This window comes from Choloepus didactylus, chromosome 2, assembly GCF_015220235.1.
Source record: "Choloepus didactylus isolate mChoDid1 chromosome 2, mChoDid1.pri, whole genome shotgun sequence".
NCBI lineage: Eukaryota > Metazoa > Chordata > Mammalia > Pilosa > Megalonychidae > Choloepus > Choloepus didactylus.
In genome coordinates, this window is record NC_051308.1 from 190,298,032 (window position 1) to 190,315,163 (window position 17,132).

At 41.1% G+C, this 17,132-nt stretch overlaps 1 protein-coding gene across 1 annotated transcript in view; it reads left to right on the plus strand.

Moving 5' to 3' along the window:
• The first annotated feature begins 1,381 nt into the window (after nt 1-1,381).
• The window catches only part of PLPP3 (phospholipid phosphatase 3), a 79,476-nt gene continuing 63,725 nt past the window's right edge, over nt 1,382-17,132 (plus strand). Inside the window, exon 1 of the mRNA XM_037827112.1 lies at nt 1,382-2,157. Coding sequence (XP_037683040.1) covers nt 2,019-2,157 — 139 coding nt within the window. The 5' untranslated portion in view covers nt 1,382-2,018. The remainder of the gene's footprint in view (nt 2,158-17,132) is intronic.

Here is a 17,132-nt window from a genome sequence, read left to right on the forward strand (position 1 = left end):
AATTCCTCAGACACCAAACCCTGTGCTAGGCACTAGGGAGATTCTGTGGAGCTGATATTCTATACAGCTGACTATTTTTACTAACTAGAACACCAAAGACTGTGAAAAGCATTGCAGGAGTGTTGAGGGTGAAGTCAATTCTGTCTTGAGGTCAGGGGCCCAAAGAGGAGTGACATTTCAGAGAACCCCAAAGCAGAAACATTTTGCTCTTTAGAGAAGGGATGGAGATACCTTACAGGCAGAGGGAGCAGTAGTGCACCCCTGTGGAGTGTGAAAAGACTGTTCAGGAAAGGGATGGTGGTTGACGGTGGCTGGAGGCAGGTTGTTGAAACCCATTACAAGTCAATGTAAGAGAGGGCATGATCAATATAAAGTATCAAAAAGTGACAACTATTTCTATTTCTGGATGCACAAAAGAAGCATCTAGAAAAAATGTCCACTGTGTGGACTGTCTATGCTAGGCACTTTACAAGATAAAAGGGAAGGCCCTTGTCCTGAAAGTGCTTATACTCTATCTGGAAGAAACAAGATTAACTCACATAAAATAATCACAGATAATATTACAACCACTAAGCCGAAGTGTTAGATTGCCTGGAAACTCAAGCAAAGGACCTCCAGAAAGCACTCTTGCTGCCCTAGGACTCCCTGTAGTAGTATAGGAATGCTTAAGACCAGCTGAACCAGCCAGGAGTTGCAGGGTTTGGTAATCCACCCCAGGAGCAGAAATAAAAGTAAACATGAAATTTGCATAGCACCTCCTATGCACGGGCACTGTTCTAGGCGCTTATATGGATTAACTCATTAAATTTTTGCAATTACTTTATCTGGAAGAAACTATTATCAGTTTACATATGGGGAAACTGAGGCACGGGGACATTAGGTAACTTGCCCAAAGTCACACAGCCAGGATTCAAATCCAGGGGTCTGGCTCCAGGGTGGGTGCAGTCTTTTCACTTTGTATCCTCAGAATCTAGGACTGTGCCCGGAGGGTGTTAAGATCTTTAGAAACAAAACAAAACAAAAAACAAAACAAAAAAAGTTTTCCTTGAGTATTTTCAAGATAAAAGAATTTTTAAAAACCCGTGTCAAAATAAAGACTGAAAGCTCAGAACTTTTAAGAGAGGAGAAATGCATTTCAGCTATACAGTCTCAACTTTTACCTGACCCAGGGCTGGCAAGAAAATGTTTCTTTTTTTAATTTTACTTTATTTTTTTCCTTTTGTGACAATGTGGTGTTTCCGAACGCTAGGGGCTCCCGGATTCTCTGGTTTGAAAGTAACTTTTCCTTTTACGATTTTTTTTTTTTTTGAAGGGGGTGGGGGAAAATGTGGCCTTAATTATCCTACGTCTTAGGCAGCTTAAGGAAGGGGCCGTGCTTTCAGAATTCCATCAGAGCCAAGTAAGGAGGTCCTTCTTGGTCCCTCTCTCTCTTTTTAAAGGACCTAGGGCAATAAAAGTGCAGAAAACAAACCAAGGCGATCACAGCAGCCGCCGCCGCGGCAGCAGCAGCAGCAGCAGCAGCAGGAAAAGTTGGAGTTTGGGGCAGCCGCCGTGGAGTTGCTGGGCTCAGCGCAGCTCCCATTCATTAAGTAACCAGCCGAGAAGGAAAGTGGCGGAGCGCCCGCGCTGCACACTTACTCGCGTACACATACATACACACGCCGGCCCAGCGCGCCCAAAGGGCCACAGCTCTGCAGAGGTTTCTGCTCGGGATTTGACTCTCTTCCCTTTGGACTTTTAAACGCTCTGGGGTTGACAGAGGAAAGCAGAGGCGCACAGAGGAAGAAAAAAAACACCACCGGCAACCTCGAGAACTTTTCTGCAGCTTGAAATCAAGCAGGCAGCCAGGGCTGCACTCTCGCCGCCCTGCCCCGAGCCGGGGCCGACCAGTAGTCTTTCTCCGGAGCAGCCTCGGCGGCGGCGACAGAACAACCCGAAGGCAGCCCGGGCGTCTGGGTCTGTGGCTGCTGTCGCGGGGCGTCTTCGCGGGGCAGGAGGCTCGCGCCGCAACCAGCGCCATGCAAAACTTCAAGTACGACAAGACGATTGTTGCAGAAAGCAAAAACGGCGGCCGCCCGGCGCTCAACAACAACCCGCGGAAGAGCGGCAGCAAGCGGGTGCTGCTCATTTGCCTCGACCTCTTCTGCCTCTTAATGGGTGAGCCCCGTCCCGCTGTTCCTCGGCCCCTCGGCCCTCGGCTCCCGTCCCAGCCCAGCCGGGTCCCTGCGCGCAGGGCTCGGCTCTCGCTTCCTCGCTGGCGCGGAGCCGCCGGCCGGGCGCGTTCCGGAGCAGCGCCTCGTGCCAGCCCGCCCGCGCTGTCAGCTCCCGGAGGCCCCCGCAGGCTTCTTGGGGAGACTTCGCGTCGCTTCTGGCCCCGAGGCCTTCTACCTCCCCAATTCTACCGACTTTCCCGCCCTTGTAAAGTGTGTTGGGGCGTGCTTTTGCGTTCCGGAGCAATTGTAAACTGTCTCTTTAAAAGTTGTCTCTAGTTGGAAGACGCTTTGCGTCTTCCGAAGTCCGGGCAGAATCCCACGGAAAGTGTGGGTTTTTCTTTCCTTTCGGAATAGGGGAAGTTGGTTGAACCATGGTTTAGAACCAGCATATAGCATGTTGCCATCCATGCAAGTAAGATGGATTTCCCGGAGAGCCGGGTTTCTGCCTGGCGCTGCCTTCCCCCGGCTGAGTGTAAACATCCAACTCTTCTGCCACTGCTGCCTCGGCCTGGCTGGGCTTGCAAGCTTGCTTTTTCATTTTTCTCCTCAACGCCCCCCCCGCCCAGGGTTTGAAAGTTGCCCCTCCCCGGGCTTGGTGCTAGGTGCGATTTAGCAGTCACTTCTCTGTGTCAGGTGCTGGGCGGTTGCACGGGCATTTGCTTTAGCCAGCTCTCTAACTCAGTGTAGCAAGGGTGAGGAGCTTCATTTCACTGATGAGGAAACTGAGGTATGGGGCAAAGCAAGCCGCAGTAAATATATTTTGGAATCAAAATTAATTGCATACCCCCAAAGTTGAGAAGATAGACCACTTCTGTTTCGCAAACTGTAAGCCACAGCTAAAAGAGAGGTGGGAGTGGGAGAGTCAGGGGATTTATGAACTCGGTGGGGGGAGGGAGAAAGCTATTGCCATAAGTCGGCAATAGTTCCAGGGTTGAAGTCAGCGTAGGAATTCTTTTCTTTTTTCTTTTCTTTTCTTTTCTTTTCTTTTCTTTTCTTTTCTTTTCTTTTCTTTTCTTTTCTCTTTTCTTTCTTTCTTTAAAGCTAATTATGGTGTAATAGAAAGCTCTCAGGACTTGTCATTAGAAGACTGCCACTCTGCCACTTGCTGGGTGTGCCACCTAACTGCCTCCTAAGCCTCAGTTTCCTCATCTGTTGAATGAGTGGGTTGAACTAATGCTCTCCAAAGGCCCCTTCCTGCATTAAGAACTGGGATTTGGTCCAGGAGCTGTTCTGCCAACTCTGCTAACTGAAGAAATATCTGTGTTCCCAATTCAGTTCCCTTAAAATAGAACTCCTGCACAGAGACTTAAGTACCCTTTGAAATGGATTTGTCCATGCAGACTGTGCAAACTGGAGCCTCCTTGTGCTGGAGTTATACTTGCCTTGTGTTCATGAGGCTTCCTGTGGCATGATCCTTACTGGTGTCATTTGCCCTGACTTCCATCCTCCTGTCCTTGGATTGACTGCCCATAATACTTTCTGAGAGTTGAAGAAAGAAGGGATTCTTAGAGTTTAAAAATAAGATAAGGAGTGGCAACCAAAAGTTGTGCTCTGTGGAAGGGAAGAAAGGTTTCTACAGGTCCAGTGGTATATACACCATTTGCACCTCCCTTAATATAAGTTAAACATTATGGTGCTATGTAAAGGAATTGTCACTGGGGTCTACCTTCCTGTAAGAGGCTGGCTTGTTCTCACGCCCAGCGGGACAGATTCGTACTTTTATTAAAGTCTTGTAACCCAACTTGTGAAATTTTAAAGGACCCTCCCTTGCTTTGGGAGCAAACATTGAAGCTGTTTTCTATAAACTTGCCTGGGGCTTCCCACTGTTTGCAGTGTGTTTTGTTTGTAAGCTCTTTGTAGAGCCAAACAAAGTGACCCTGTGCCTGTGCGGGGTACTCTCCTACCCCCCTACTTTATGATTAGGAAAGCAGAGCAAGAACATCCCTGTTAGTCTTTATACAGTTTCGTTCTTCTCCTTCCTTCCATTCTTTTGATTTCAAAAGGCAGTCCCAAGAGACGGTGCATTTTTATTGAAGGAAAAGAAGTATGAAGGAATTTGCAAAAAGACACACCTACAGCCATAGTTTAGCCAGGGACTTAGAAACCCAAAGATACTCTATTGTGTTTTGAATATTAAAGGTAAGGTGTACATGTGCTGGTTTCATTTCTTCATCTGCCCCAACTATCCCCACGTTCCCCCAAAGCTAATATTCTAAACCTAGCTGTTTATTATGTTTATTCACTGATGGTCTAATGTTTGAACAAATGATTCTGTTTATCTCAAAAAGGCAATAAGATATCAGAGCCATGCATTTTTATTGAGAGGCATATAGCTACCCATTTTAAGGGCATGCCATCAAAACTATGTCAACAAAGTCATTTTCAAAGTGGCTTCTTGATCAGTGTCTCCCCTAAGCATAGGCCAGATGACAGTATCACTAATTAAATGTCTCTCAATAGAAAAAACTGTTTGAAGGTAAGTCTTTAATTGAAAACTTTATGCAGGAGAACTCTATGTGGCTTCTAAAAGAAAAATTAATAACACATGTGATTTTAATATTCCAAACACCACAGTCTTAAAAAAATGTTTCTACTTGGTTCACTTTTTGCCTAAGACTGTCAGTATGGTTTAATTTTCATGTAGTTTATTGATCGTATGGTCTGGATTACAGGGTACTAATGTATTAAGAAGAGAGGCAGAGTTTTCTGTTTGTTCTCCCACAGGAATATATTACCAAGCTTCATCTCCTTGTATCTGGAGAAAATAAAAGTTGATGTGCTATATAAGTTATGTAAGTGGAAAAACACAAGTAGTTTAACTCTTTCACATACCTTTTTGAATGTTCAATTCCTGGTGAAAAATAAAAGTCCACTTTTTTGAAGGACAGGAGAATTGGATGTCAGAGTACACCAATGGAAGTTGATCCCCCATTGAAAAGCTATCTTTTCCAATTAGTTGCTTTTAAGTACAGTTATGAATCTTTGCATGGTAGTTTTTCTGAAACTGATTTTCTTTTCCTTTCAGTAGAGTAGTATGTAGTGTCTCCAGTCTTTGTGCGTTGGTTCTGGTATATGGGTTACATGAGTGGCAGAAATGATTCCCAGACAAAGAAGGGAAAAGCATCTATTGCTAAGCTCTGTTAACTCTCTTTTTATTTAAATTAATTTATTTATTGTTCACTGTAACCTCTTTGAAGAGATTATCTCCATCTCTTTATAAAGATGAGAAAAACAAGTCAGCAAGGGGAAAGACTGGGATTCACACTGAAGTCTATTTGTATTGAACCATAGTTCTCAGTTTAGCATTACTGTGAGTGAGTCCACCCCCCTTAACTTTCCTCATCTGAGGAATCCTGAAACCCAGATTCTTCTCAGAAAATCCTGAAATGCAGTTTGCAGACAGTCCTGCCTCTCCATGTTTCCGACTTACTCATTTGCACCAAGACAGATGGATGAGGGTGGTCCAGCTCTTTTTATCAGTGATACAGTCTCGTTGCTCCATGGCATTGTTTTGATTTGGGGCTAGTTATAAAACTGAACACTTTCCAGATTTTGAAGGGGACTTGCTACCTCATGAGGCAGTAGTTCCAAAGAAAGAACACACAGCAATGCAGGTATATAGCACAAAGGCAGAATTTGGTGAATCCATACTGAGCTTCCATGCTCCTGCCTTCTCCCTTATTCCTCACCCCCTGTACTGAGTGCTCCCTTTGAACCTAGGCATGTGGGTAGGGTTAGACAGGTCTTCCAGCTTTTTGACCTGTGAAATTTGCTCAAAGCCCTGCATCCTCTGAGTTCAGTTAGTTCATCTGCAAAACAGTGCTTGGAATGCCCACTTCCTTATGTAATGGTGAGGCTCAGAAGAAATGTTGGATGTGAAAGTTATTTGTTATTTCTCAAGACTTTGGCAAATGCAAGGGGTTTATAACGTGGAGCCCCGGATGGAGGTTTTATGGTTGTCTTCATATACTATGTCTCATAGGTAGATGAGACCATGAAATGAATGCTCGGTGATGATGTTATAGTGAACATCATAAACCATTCCCTTCAAATAGAAGAATATCTCATTTGCCCAGTACGTTGAAGACACATAATTTCCATTCATTGTTGATCTATCCTGAGAAAGCAGCCTCTAAAATTTTGCAGAATTCTTGAGCTTATGATTACCTTCTAATCCTTAGTGTACAGCCCTGAGTCCTTTTCAGAAATGGTTCTTTTGTTCAGACTGTTCTTTGTTTAGTTTTTGATACTGGAAGGCAGGTTAAGTTGAGCTTAGAGTAGGAGTGGGAGAAGTTCAAGGAAACAGGTGCTAGGTTAGGTTTGATCTGAAGAACCTGACTCCTGTTCCATTCTCCACCAGGAAACAAAGTCAAAAGGGGGAGTATCATGAGGCAAAGAAAAAAAAAGTTGAAAGAGGTAACAGTATAGAATTTAGGTGGTCAGGAACCACTCTGTTTAATTTGGTGGTTCCAGAAAGTCTTTGGCAGTTTCTTGATTTGCAATTAAATGGTTGGGATAAAATTCTATAACTGGTTCCATATATGAAAGGTAGGCAGTATGGTGTAGTGAAGAGAATGGGAGACTTGGAGCTAGAAGCTATGGGTTCCAGGGTGGTCAATGCCACTGTATAGGTGTATAGTTGTAAACAAGTTGGTTTTCTGTGGGTCTCAGTTTTTCCATTGGTAAAATGGCTGGTCAGAAGTGATTATTTCTAAGTCTGCCATCAGACATTCTGTGACCAATTTCCAGTAGAGAGGAATGACACATGGGTCTACCTCATGCATGCCCTTTGCTTAGCTCTTCATTGTACATCAGCTCAATGAATGATTGTAACAATAGAAGATTAGAGATCTGAGTTCTAGCCTTGCCCTGGCCATTTAAATACATGTGATTTTGGGAAAATCACTTCTTTTTTCTGGGCTTGGGTTTCTTTATTGCAATGAAGGGAAGGGACTAATCTTCTCTAAGGCCCTTGGAAATCCTAATAATTTTACAATCTATGGTGGTAGATATCGTGAAATAGAAACTCAGTCACTACTCTGAGACCATGTATTGTCAATTGAATTGTTGCATTTTTTGATGGAAAAATTGATGCTAAAAATTTTCATGAATCAGTGTTAATTCTAGAGGGGAAGTAAGCACTGTGCTTTTCTGAAGTTAATCCAATTTACTGAGAAACTGGTTGGATGTTTCCTTGGCCGGATGTATCCTTTCACCTGCTTCCTGAAATGTTCGGTAATCACGAACAAGTAAGCAAGTGCAACGGGGAACTAACTTCTCCCCTCTTTTTGCTGCTCAGTTATTATATTCACTAAGTATGTTTGTAGTAACTCAATAAGTTTTAATAACTTAATCCACCAAGTGAACCACAGAATGGAAACAGATTTTCATTAATCAACTGGTGAACAGCTAAGACAAGCCCCCCACGTAGATTGCAATAAAGAAGTGAACCTGTATTTGGTTGGTAATTCCTGCTGACTTTTCTAGCACAGTTGAAAACCTCTATTTCTTCATTGCCCAGAATGGCTAGTTGTCCCCTCAACCCCTTACTCTCTGCTCTTTCTTTCCTAACTTTGTCTTATTCTTAAGAGAAATGCCATGAGAGTACCTGCTTTTGTGGAGACTGGTAAAGTCAGAGTTGGTGGCCTTTTCCACTTTTAGCCCCTTGGATTTCCTGTCAATATCAGATTTTTCTTTACCCTTTCCTGGGCAGGTGTTTGGGCTGGCAAGTCCAGATGGCCTCAGCATGTTGCTAATGAGACCATAGTTAGCGCTTCATCCTTGTGTGGGCAGTTATATTTATGGAGAAACCCTACCCTGCATATCAGTTCAATTCAGTACACATATTTGAGGAGTAATAATGGATTTTAGTGAAGTAGACTATGTCAATTACTTCACAAACTCACCTAATAATAAGACTCATCTTTTGTGACATATCGATTCTCAGGCTTCTTCCCAGGAGATTCAGATTCAGTAGGCTTTTGAACAGGGCCTGGGATTCTGTATTCTGCAAAAGCATCGAGTGATTTTTATCAGGCCTATTTGGGAATCACTATGTTGTTTAACAGCTGATCATCTTAAGGGCAGCTGAATTATATAGTGAACTTTTTATCCTTGCACTAAATGTTCTGGCACTTTCTGCATTGTTAGATTGCTTCTTTTTTTTTTTTTTTCCCCCCCCCATTTGGAGCCAGTACACCTGTCTTTTTCAATACAGCAGTAAGAATCTGGATAATCAAGCTTGCTAGAATTCTATCAGAAAGAAAAATTACCTCTGAGTCTAGACCTGAAGACCTGTGATTTTGTGTTGTCTCTAATTGCTGAGAGGCTAGAATTTTTTTTTTCCGGGTTCTAAACTGAGTTTCATATTGTTGACATTACCAGCCAGGTGACCTCTTTGGATAAATGAGGTGTTAACTCTAAATAATTTTCTTTTGAAATACTGATATTTGTGCATGAGTGAAAGGTGAAATGAATAAATTAGATTCCTTAATATAGCCTTTCAAAGATCAAAGTTAGCTTGGCACGGTAGAAACAGTACAAGTTTTGGATTCATTCTGGTCTGTGTATCAATTTAGGTGTTTTTTTCCCACTATTTTGCTATTATTAATCATAGTAGTGGTATTTTCTTTCCTTCACAATTTCCTCACTTCTCAATAGCTCTCTGAAATCCTCTTCATTTCTTGACAGCAAAGCTGTCAGAAATAAATTAGGATGAAAAAATTGTGAGATGGAGCCCTAAGAAAAAACAAAACCAAGTGAACACAAATGTTTTCCATTAGTTTAAGAAAAGCAGTGGACGGTTTTCTTTCCCTGTCCGGAAAAGTCAAAGTGGAGGCACTTCAATAGTCTTTGGTGATTGCATTCTTCCCTTTTGAAAGGGAGATGGCTGTATCATCTTGAGAGAAAGACGAATACACCTTAGGAAGGGCAGGAAAGAATTTGGACAAATGGTCTGTTTTAAGGTCAACTCTTATCTATGTCATTTGACATAATTGAAAATGACAGAATGCTTGTGATCAGGGCATTCTCCATTTATTGAGGACAGGAGGTACTAACATTTATTATTCAGGCCAACCATGTGACATAGATTTGAGACCCCTCTTTTGGATGAGGAAACTGCATCTCAGAGAAGTTAAGTCACTGGCTCAAGGGTACCCAGGTAGTAAGTTTTTCTGATTCAGTCCAGAGCTTTGGTGAGCTCACCTTGCTACCCACTTTACAATGCAATTAATGCATTGAAGACTCACTGTTTTCTATTTCATTCCGTCTAATTTATTAACATTTTACTGATTGCAGATATATACAGTGTATTGTACAGGATCCAATCTAGGACATAAATGAGTCTTATGGATCATTTTGGACACTGAAGTAGACAGCATTACACATAAGTAATTGCAAAGCAGGCTAGAGTGTGTTGATAAGCCTCTCTGTGGACATAACAAAGAAAATACCATTGGACACTTCTTCATTACCTATATGCATGGAATCTTTAGAATTTGAAAGTACCTTGGAGATTTCATTATCAATAATACCAAGGTCATTTTTCATCTCAGTCATAAAAATAGGCTTTTTTGAGCTGGGGAAGGGTGGGAGGTCTGAGAGGAAAAGCACATGCTTTGGAATCGGACAGACGAGTTCAAGTTTTGGCTTTGCCACTTGCTCATTATTCCTAGCAATATAAGCTGAGGCCTCAGTGTCTGGCACATAGATATGCAACAGATCATAGCTGCTGTCATCATCATCCTTATGTCCTCCTTAGTGTCTTTCATTCTAATCTGGGAAACTCAAGACTTGGTTCGGTTAGTGGTTGTCCAATGTTGGTGAAAGAGCAGGGCTTAGAACCAAGTCTTGCCTTTATACCATTTTGCTTTTCTGATGTTTACTTGTCAGCTTGAAATCTGATATCGTTCTTGAGGCAGATTTCTCCAGGGAGCTATGGTCTCTTCTTTCTCTTGTTCATGTCAATTAAAAGAGAAATAAGACAAGCAGGTTTAACTTTTATTCCAAATCGGTAGATGTTAATTGAGTGAGGCCAGAGATATATAGGACAAGCTTGAAGGACAAGGCAGTTTTTTGACATTTCACTGTTCTTCAAACCTGGTGCTTGCTCTAGAAGGTGCTTATTATCAAAGATAGCTGCTGACTTATTTGAGTCTGAGTTGGCGCCGTTTTTTCAAATGAATGTTTCCCATGTTTTCTAAATTCTTGCTTTTTAAAATCCTCTCAACAACCTGAGGTAGAAATTATTCTTATTTAATAGAAGAGAAAACTGAGTCTTACAATGTCATATTCCCAAGGTCATGCATTAATTGGCAGTGCCAGCATTCAAAAGAAAGCTAAGTCAGGTTCTTGAACATCCTCATGAAACGATTCTTCCCTTAGGTCCAGGTTAAATTATAAATTATAATCTGCTTTAAATTGCCCCAATTTAAAAACACACAGACTCAGTTGGAAATCTTTGAAAGGAACTTGTTGATTTCTGTGTGCTTTGAAATTAGGTATTGCAATCAATCTATTGGTGGTATGTTTTTGAGGTTTGTCACAAATTAACAAAATTATATGCTTAGAGAGTTTTGCAGAGAAATGCAAATCAGCGTAAGCATCTTGTCTTAATAAGCAGTATGCTTTGGTTCCTGTTTATGTATCCCTAAAGCACATAATACATGTGATTACATTGACACCAAGGACGTTGTTCTCACTGATGATTTTTATCTAGCCCCCAAATTAGTTTGCAGTGTCAATCAGTATAATTACTAGACAGTCTGTTTAACTAAGTCTGTGTTTGCACCTGTCTTTCAATTATGTCTTGTCTTTTGCAGATATTTCTTGAGCACTTACTACTAGCTAGGCACTGGGGGTTCCTTGTTCTTAAGGAATTCCTAGGTCAGTGAATGGGAAAGAGACTTCTGCCTAATTGGAAACACTAAGTGATGCCCCAGTCCGGAGAGGTAAGCAAGGGGCTGTGACAGCACAGTGAAGAGTGATGAAGCTTGCCTAAGAGCACGGAACTGGATCTTGCAAGATAAATAATAGTTCATAAACTGTGAAGGGGCAGAGGTGCTGAGACACGGAAGCAGAGACATGTTTGGGAAGGGTGAGGAGTTGGAATATGTGTATTTGAACTGTGTCGGGTAGAGAAGGAGGATGTTAGAGACGAGGCTGGAGAAACCAATAGCAGCCAGATTATGAAGGGCTATAAATGGCAGGCAGCTAAGGAACTTGCACTTTTTATTTTGGAGGACCAGAAGAGCAAATGAAGACTTATTTTTGTTGTAGTTTTTCTTTTTATTAGGGAAGATTTCAAACAGAAACAAAAGACACTGCAAGTGTGTAAGAGGAGTTTAATATAATCTGATTCCTATTTGAGAAAGATCACTCTGTATTTGAGGATAGGGGAATTGGAGGCAGAACAGAGAGACCAGTTGGGAGGCAGGTGAGAGTTGAACTTAAGGCATTGAGGCCAAAGAAGAGAAGGGATGGGTAAGAAAGCATCTTAGTTTGTCAGGCTGCTACGACAAATGCCACACAATGGATTTTGATTTAACAATGGGAATTTATTGGCTTGTGATGTTGAGGATTTAGGAGTACAAAATCAAGATATGGTCAAGGCTTGCTTTCTCCCCCCAAATTTGTAGCCTTCTGGTGCTGGTTGCTGGCGATCCTTGCCATTCCTTGGCTAGCATTTCTGCCTCTGGTCACTTGGTGATGTCCTCTCCGTTCTGGCTTCTGTGACTTCCATCTTCTCTTTGTAAGGCCTCCAGTAATCCAGATTAAGGCCTACCCTGGTTCAGTTGGCCACATCGTAACTAAAAATAACATCTTCAGAAGGTCCTATTTACAGTGGGTTTATACCCACACAGATGTGTTTGTTGGAGTAGATAATTCAATCTACCACAGAAAGATTACAGGTAGTTCCTCATCTCCTGGTTGGGAGCCTCTGAACTCAGGTTGCTCCACAAACACTTTTAATGCAATCTTTGTAGAAGATTTAGAAAATCTATGTAGTGGGAACAGGAAATGCTTCTGCATGTTTATAGCCTAAAGATGAGGCTATGAAATATCCTTTTTTCCCTCTGGAATTTTTTATTTCTTACATGCCCCTTAAAATAAATGGCTCGGCAGAAATCCTCTTGGTAGAGAGAAAGGATTTTTCTTGGGTTGTAATGGTAGTTTTTTAAAAAACAGCTTAGTTGAGATATAATTCACATACCATACAATTCACCCATTTAAAGTGTACAATTCAATGGTTTTTATTTTATTCAGTTTTAGTATATGCAACCATTACCACACTCAATTTTAGAACATTTTTACCACTACAAAAATGAACACATTCGTAGTCACTGTCCATTCTCCTATGTCCTTCCCCTCCACCTGACCACACTATGGCAGTCACTAATTGACTTTCTGTCTCTATAGATTTGCCTATTCTGAACATTTCATATAAATGGAATCATAATATGTGGTCTTTTGTAACTGGCTTCTTTCATATAGCGTAATGTTTTAAAGTGTATCTGTGTTGTAGCATATATCAGTACTTCCTTCATTTTTATGGCTGAATAATATTCCATTGTATGGATATATCACATTTTGTATATGTGTTCATCAGTTGGTAGACATTTGGGTTGTTTTTACTTTTTGGCTATTAAGAATAATGCTGCTGTGAACATTTGTGTAGAGGTTTTTGTGTGGACATATGTTTTCACTTCTCTTGGGTATGTATACCTAGAAGTAGAATTGCTGAATCATATGATAACTCGATGTTTAATTTTTTGCAGAACTGCCAAAGTGTTTTCTGTGGAGGCACCATCTTCAAAATATTTTAAGATTAAAATATGTAAGGAAAAAATACAAAAGTTTTACAAAAGACCTTTGGAATTAACATATTTGTGAAACCACTATAGTATAGCATTTTTCACAAAGAAACAAAGTTTTAATCAGTTAAGTAGTGACACTGGGCTTTAGATGCATGACCAGAGAAGAATAAAGCTGACTGAGGAATAGATACTGGGTGGCCAGATAAGTTAGACCTGCTCACCGGCTGAGTAACATGCTCCCACAAACCAAGGTAGTTCAGATTCCTATCTTAACAAAATGAAAAAAAGTCGTGGATCTTCAGAGTACCTTGAAAACAGTTGAAAATGGGAATATAAAAACCTATGTATTCCTAGGATATGCTTTACTATACTTTTAAGGCCATGAAATAGGAATCTGTCTGTTCAGTTCCTGATAATCTTAGGAATTAAAATTATCATGTTCGGCTTGTGCAGGATGCTTGGAGATAATAAAGAATGTGACTCAAGCACAAGTCAAGCCATAAATGCTTGAAAAATCAAGTTATAAATATGAAAATTAAGCTACAAATATAATATTATGGTGAGGAAAAGGCATTCAGATTTATAATTAGGTGCTTTATATGATCATTCACTTAATCTTTCCAATTGACAGTATAAAGTAGATACCAATAACTGGTATTGCAGCTCAGAGAGAGTAAATGATTTACCCAAGGTCACATACCTAATGTGTGCTGGAGCTGGGATTTAGACTCAAGCCTGACTAAATAATGACAATTGCCAACCTTTATTGAGTGCTCCTCTCCCCCCCCACATATATAAAATATATATATTTGTATGTATGAAAATATATATCCATATATATGTATATGTGTGTATACATTTATATGTGTGCTTATACAATATATATGTACCTCTTGCCAGGCTAGGCTGTATGCATGTATTCTCTTATTTAAACCTCCCACTGATCATGTGGATTCCTTATTACTATTATCTCTATTTTGCAGAACTGAGATTCAGGAAGACTAAAAATAACTTACCAAAGGTTATACAGCAAGTGCATAGGAGAGCTGAGGTCAGACCTCAGAAGACTGGCTCATGAGGCTCTACTGTTTGTGGTTTCTAAGTGCTTCTGAAGCTAAGCTTTTCTTCACTACTCTGAACTTGCTTTCACATTGGTAGTAGCATGTGATTAGTTGTCCAAAATGAGTTAAACCTGTGATTCCCATTCTGGGTTCCCTGAACCCTGACAGGTCTGTTGGGGCAATTGTGGGGCATACTATGCTGTCAGTACTTCAGAGATGTCTAATGAGTATTGTGCATTTACCAGTGATTAACTTGCTGAGACTGACTCAAAGCATCAGCCTTTGCCAAGACATCTCAAAGCATCAGATTTCTGTGCCTCTGATTCATATGACACATGCGAGTTCACTTTGGTCTTGCTGGTTATTTCTGCTAATCAGGAGATGGGATTATCACTTTCTATGCTTTGACAAAAGTGGAGAAATATTGACTTTCAAATATGGTTTACTTGGTATATAAAAACATCTCCCACAAAATGAGTTGGATAGGGCAAGAGGGAACTGTGGTAGATCTTTGGTGGTGAAAAGACTAGATACTCAAATGGACAAGCAGTGGAGAGGAAGACTGTTGGGCCCTGCAGTCATCTTGAAAGGTTTTTCTAAATAGAGGAGGGAATTGAACTGGGCCTTTTGCCACTCACATTAGGCAGCAGTAATAGTTCACCCTGTTAGGGACCCTTTTTGTACCATGGACTTGATCTGCAGTCATTGCAGTTTCATGTAACCTTTGGGTCACACTGGAAAATTTTGAGCTTCTCTAGTTGTTGGCTGAAGATGCAACTCCTTCATTAAATGCAGTAAATAGAACTTCCACCACTAACCTCTTTCCCACAAATGACCCTCATTGTTGTAAAGTTAGCAACCACGAATGGAAAGTGGCAGAAATGCTTCTCAGCCGCAAGGTGGGATTTCATTAGACACTTGTCCAAAGTAGCTGTTTTGGTCAGTTTAGCCTCTGAAAGTTTCTAGGGAGGGATGGCCTAATAGATTACTTCTAATGATTGCATTTGTCTTGCTGACATCTTGACCTTAATGGATATTTTGATTAAATGCACAGTGTTTGATTTTGAAGCAACCACACATACTGTGTTAATGGGGAGGAACTTCCAGCAAGCTGGGACTTTTGAATATTTCTGAAGGTGTTACCAACTTACTAGAGTCTTTTGTTTAGCGGGCTTCTCATTCAAAACTGATAGGAGAAAGTGGCTCACAGAAGGATGGCAGACTCCACTCACCTCCATGAACCACCGCTTTGGAAAGGTCTATATGGCAGGCATTGCAGGAATGCAGAGTTCCTAGTGACTGATTAGGAATTTGAAATACTATTTGGTTCACAGTATGGGCTTTCAACCCCAGGGGAAAATAAGCTGTCTTGATTTTAGGTTTAATTTTCCTAAGGCCATTGATGGAGCTGAAGAACTTTTAATTATGATTTGACCTTAAATCGGTTGTTTGCAGTTGTGCTTGCCCTAGCTGTGAAATCCAAACACTGATTATTAATCAAGAATCCATTTCATTTAGCAGTTGTATCAAATAATAATAGATGCATCTGAGAATCTGAATTCAAATATCCTCTCTTGTCTCAGTTAGTTTTTCTCATTCTAGATCTCCAGCTCCTCACCCTCAAAAAACAAAACAAAACACCAAAACCACCATACCTAAAATGTCTTTCAAACACTTATTCAGGTATCTCATCAAATCCTACAACCCTGAATGGGAGTTACTCCTCTAACCATTTTTACAGATGAGGCAGTCATCATTTAGAGAGGTTGAATGAATCACCCTGGATCATGCAACTAGTAAGTGGTGGAGTACCTGGGATACGAACCAACTCAAGCCCGTGCTCTTTCCACCAAGAATAAAGACTGACACTTAAATCCTTCAGGGAAGAAAGCAAGCAAGCAAGAAAATTTAAAAATGAAATCATCAGACCTTGTAAAGTGTTTCTGTTTGATTTGGGGCTTAAGACTTTTTGCCCTGGTTAGTGTTGCCTGTTTCTTTGTAAATTCCTAGAGGTTAGAGATTTAGATTTAGATCCCAGCTGGATGGGAAGGGCCTGTACTTTACTGAATACTTTCTATAGGACAAGCAGTGTGCTAGGGGCTTTACACCATTAACTTAAATGCATTTTACAACAACCCTGTGGAGGAGGAGGCCTCACCTGGTTTGGAGTTCATTTCTGTTTCCTCAGAACCTGGTCAGTGATGTCTGTCTCAGCTCTTCTGAGTGGGTGGTGACACCCTGTATTAATAATTCAACCAGTTAATCACTAGTAGAAATGTTCTATGAAGGTCCCTGAGGAAGCGCTTGGCTAGAATCCACTTTGAGCCGGTCACTCGGACCATGCATCCCATTTCACTGAAATTATATTAAAAAGAATCTCAGCTCCTCCAGTTTTGAAGAGCCTTGGAAGAAAAGGTCAGAAGCCATGTCTGGAATGGTTTTTCAGCCGAGGGGATAGCAGCTTCAGATTGTATTGTTAATTCTTCCTTTCTCTTATCAGTCTTCTCCAAAGAAGTTAATAAGCCAGGGAAATGAAACATTTTGAGTGAAGGAGCCTGCACTTTGGAAAAGGCTCTGTGTGTTTCCCAGGCTATTGTAGGGCCCCTATTCAGCTGGGATGTGAATGGTGGTGTGATTAGCATGAGAGCAAGTGTATAAAGTAGGCCTTTTTTCTCCTTCCTAAAAGAGTTTTGAGGCATTTCTTTTTCTGACAGAGCTGGCATGAAGCTTTGACAAACACGGACTCATGGAAAAGTTAAATAGGACTTAGAGCAGGCCCGTTTTGTACAGATCCTTCACACTTAGAATGCAGAGCAGGAGAGCAGCTGGCAAGAGGCACCTCCGCTCCTAAGAGTGTAGCAACGGCTGTTCCTCCACTGTGGACCATTGAGGAAAAGGAAGTACACACAAGACCACTGGGAATGTGCATCCTTGGCTCTGGACCATTCTCTGTTTTCAGAAGACTACAGATGGGGACATTCCTGAGAATCAACTATCTCATTTGTCCGTCATGATTTGTTGAGATAAATACAAAGTACTGA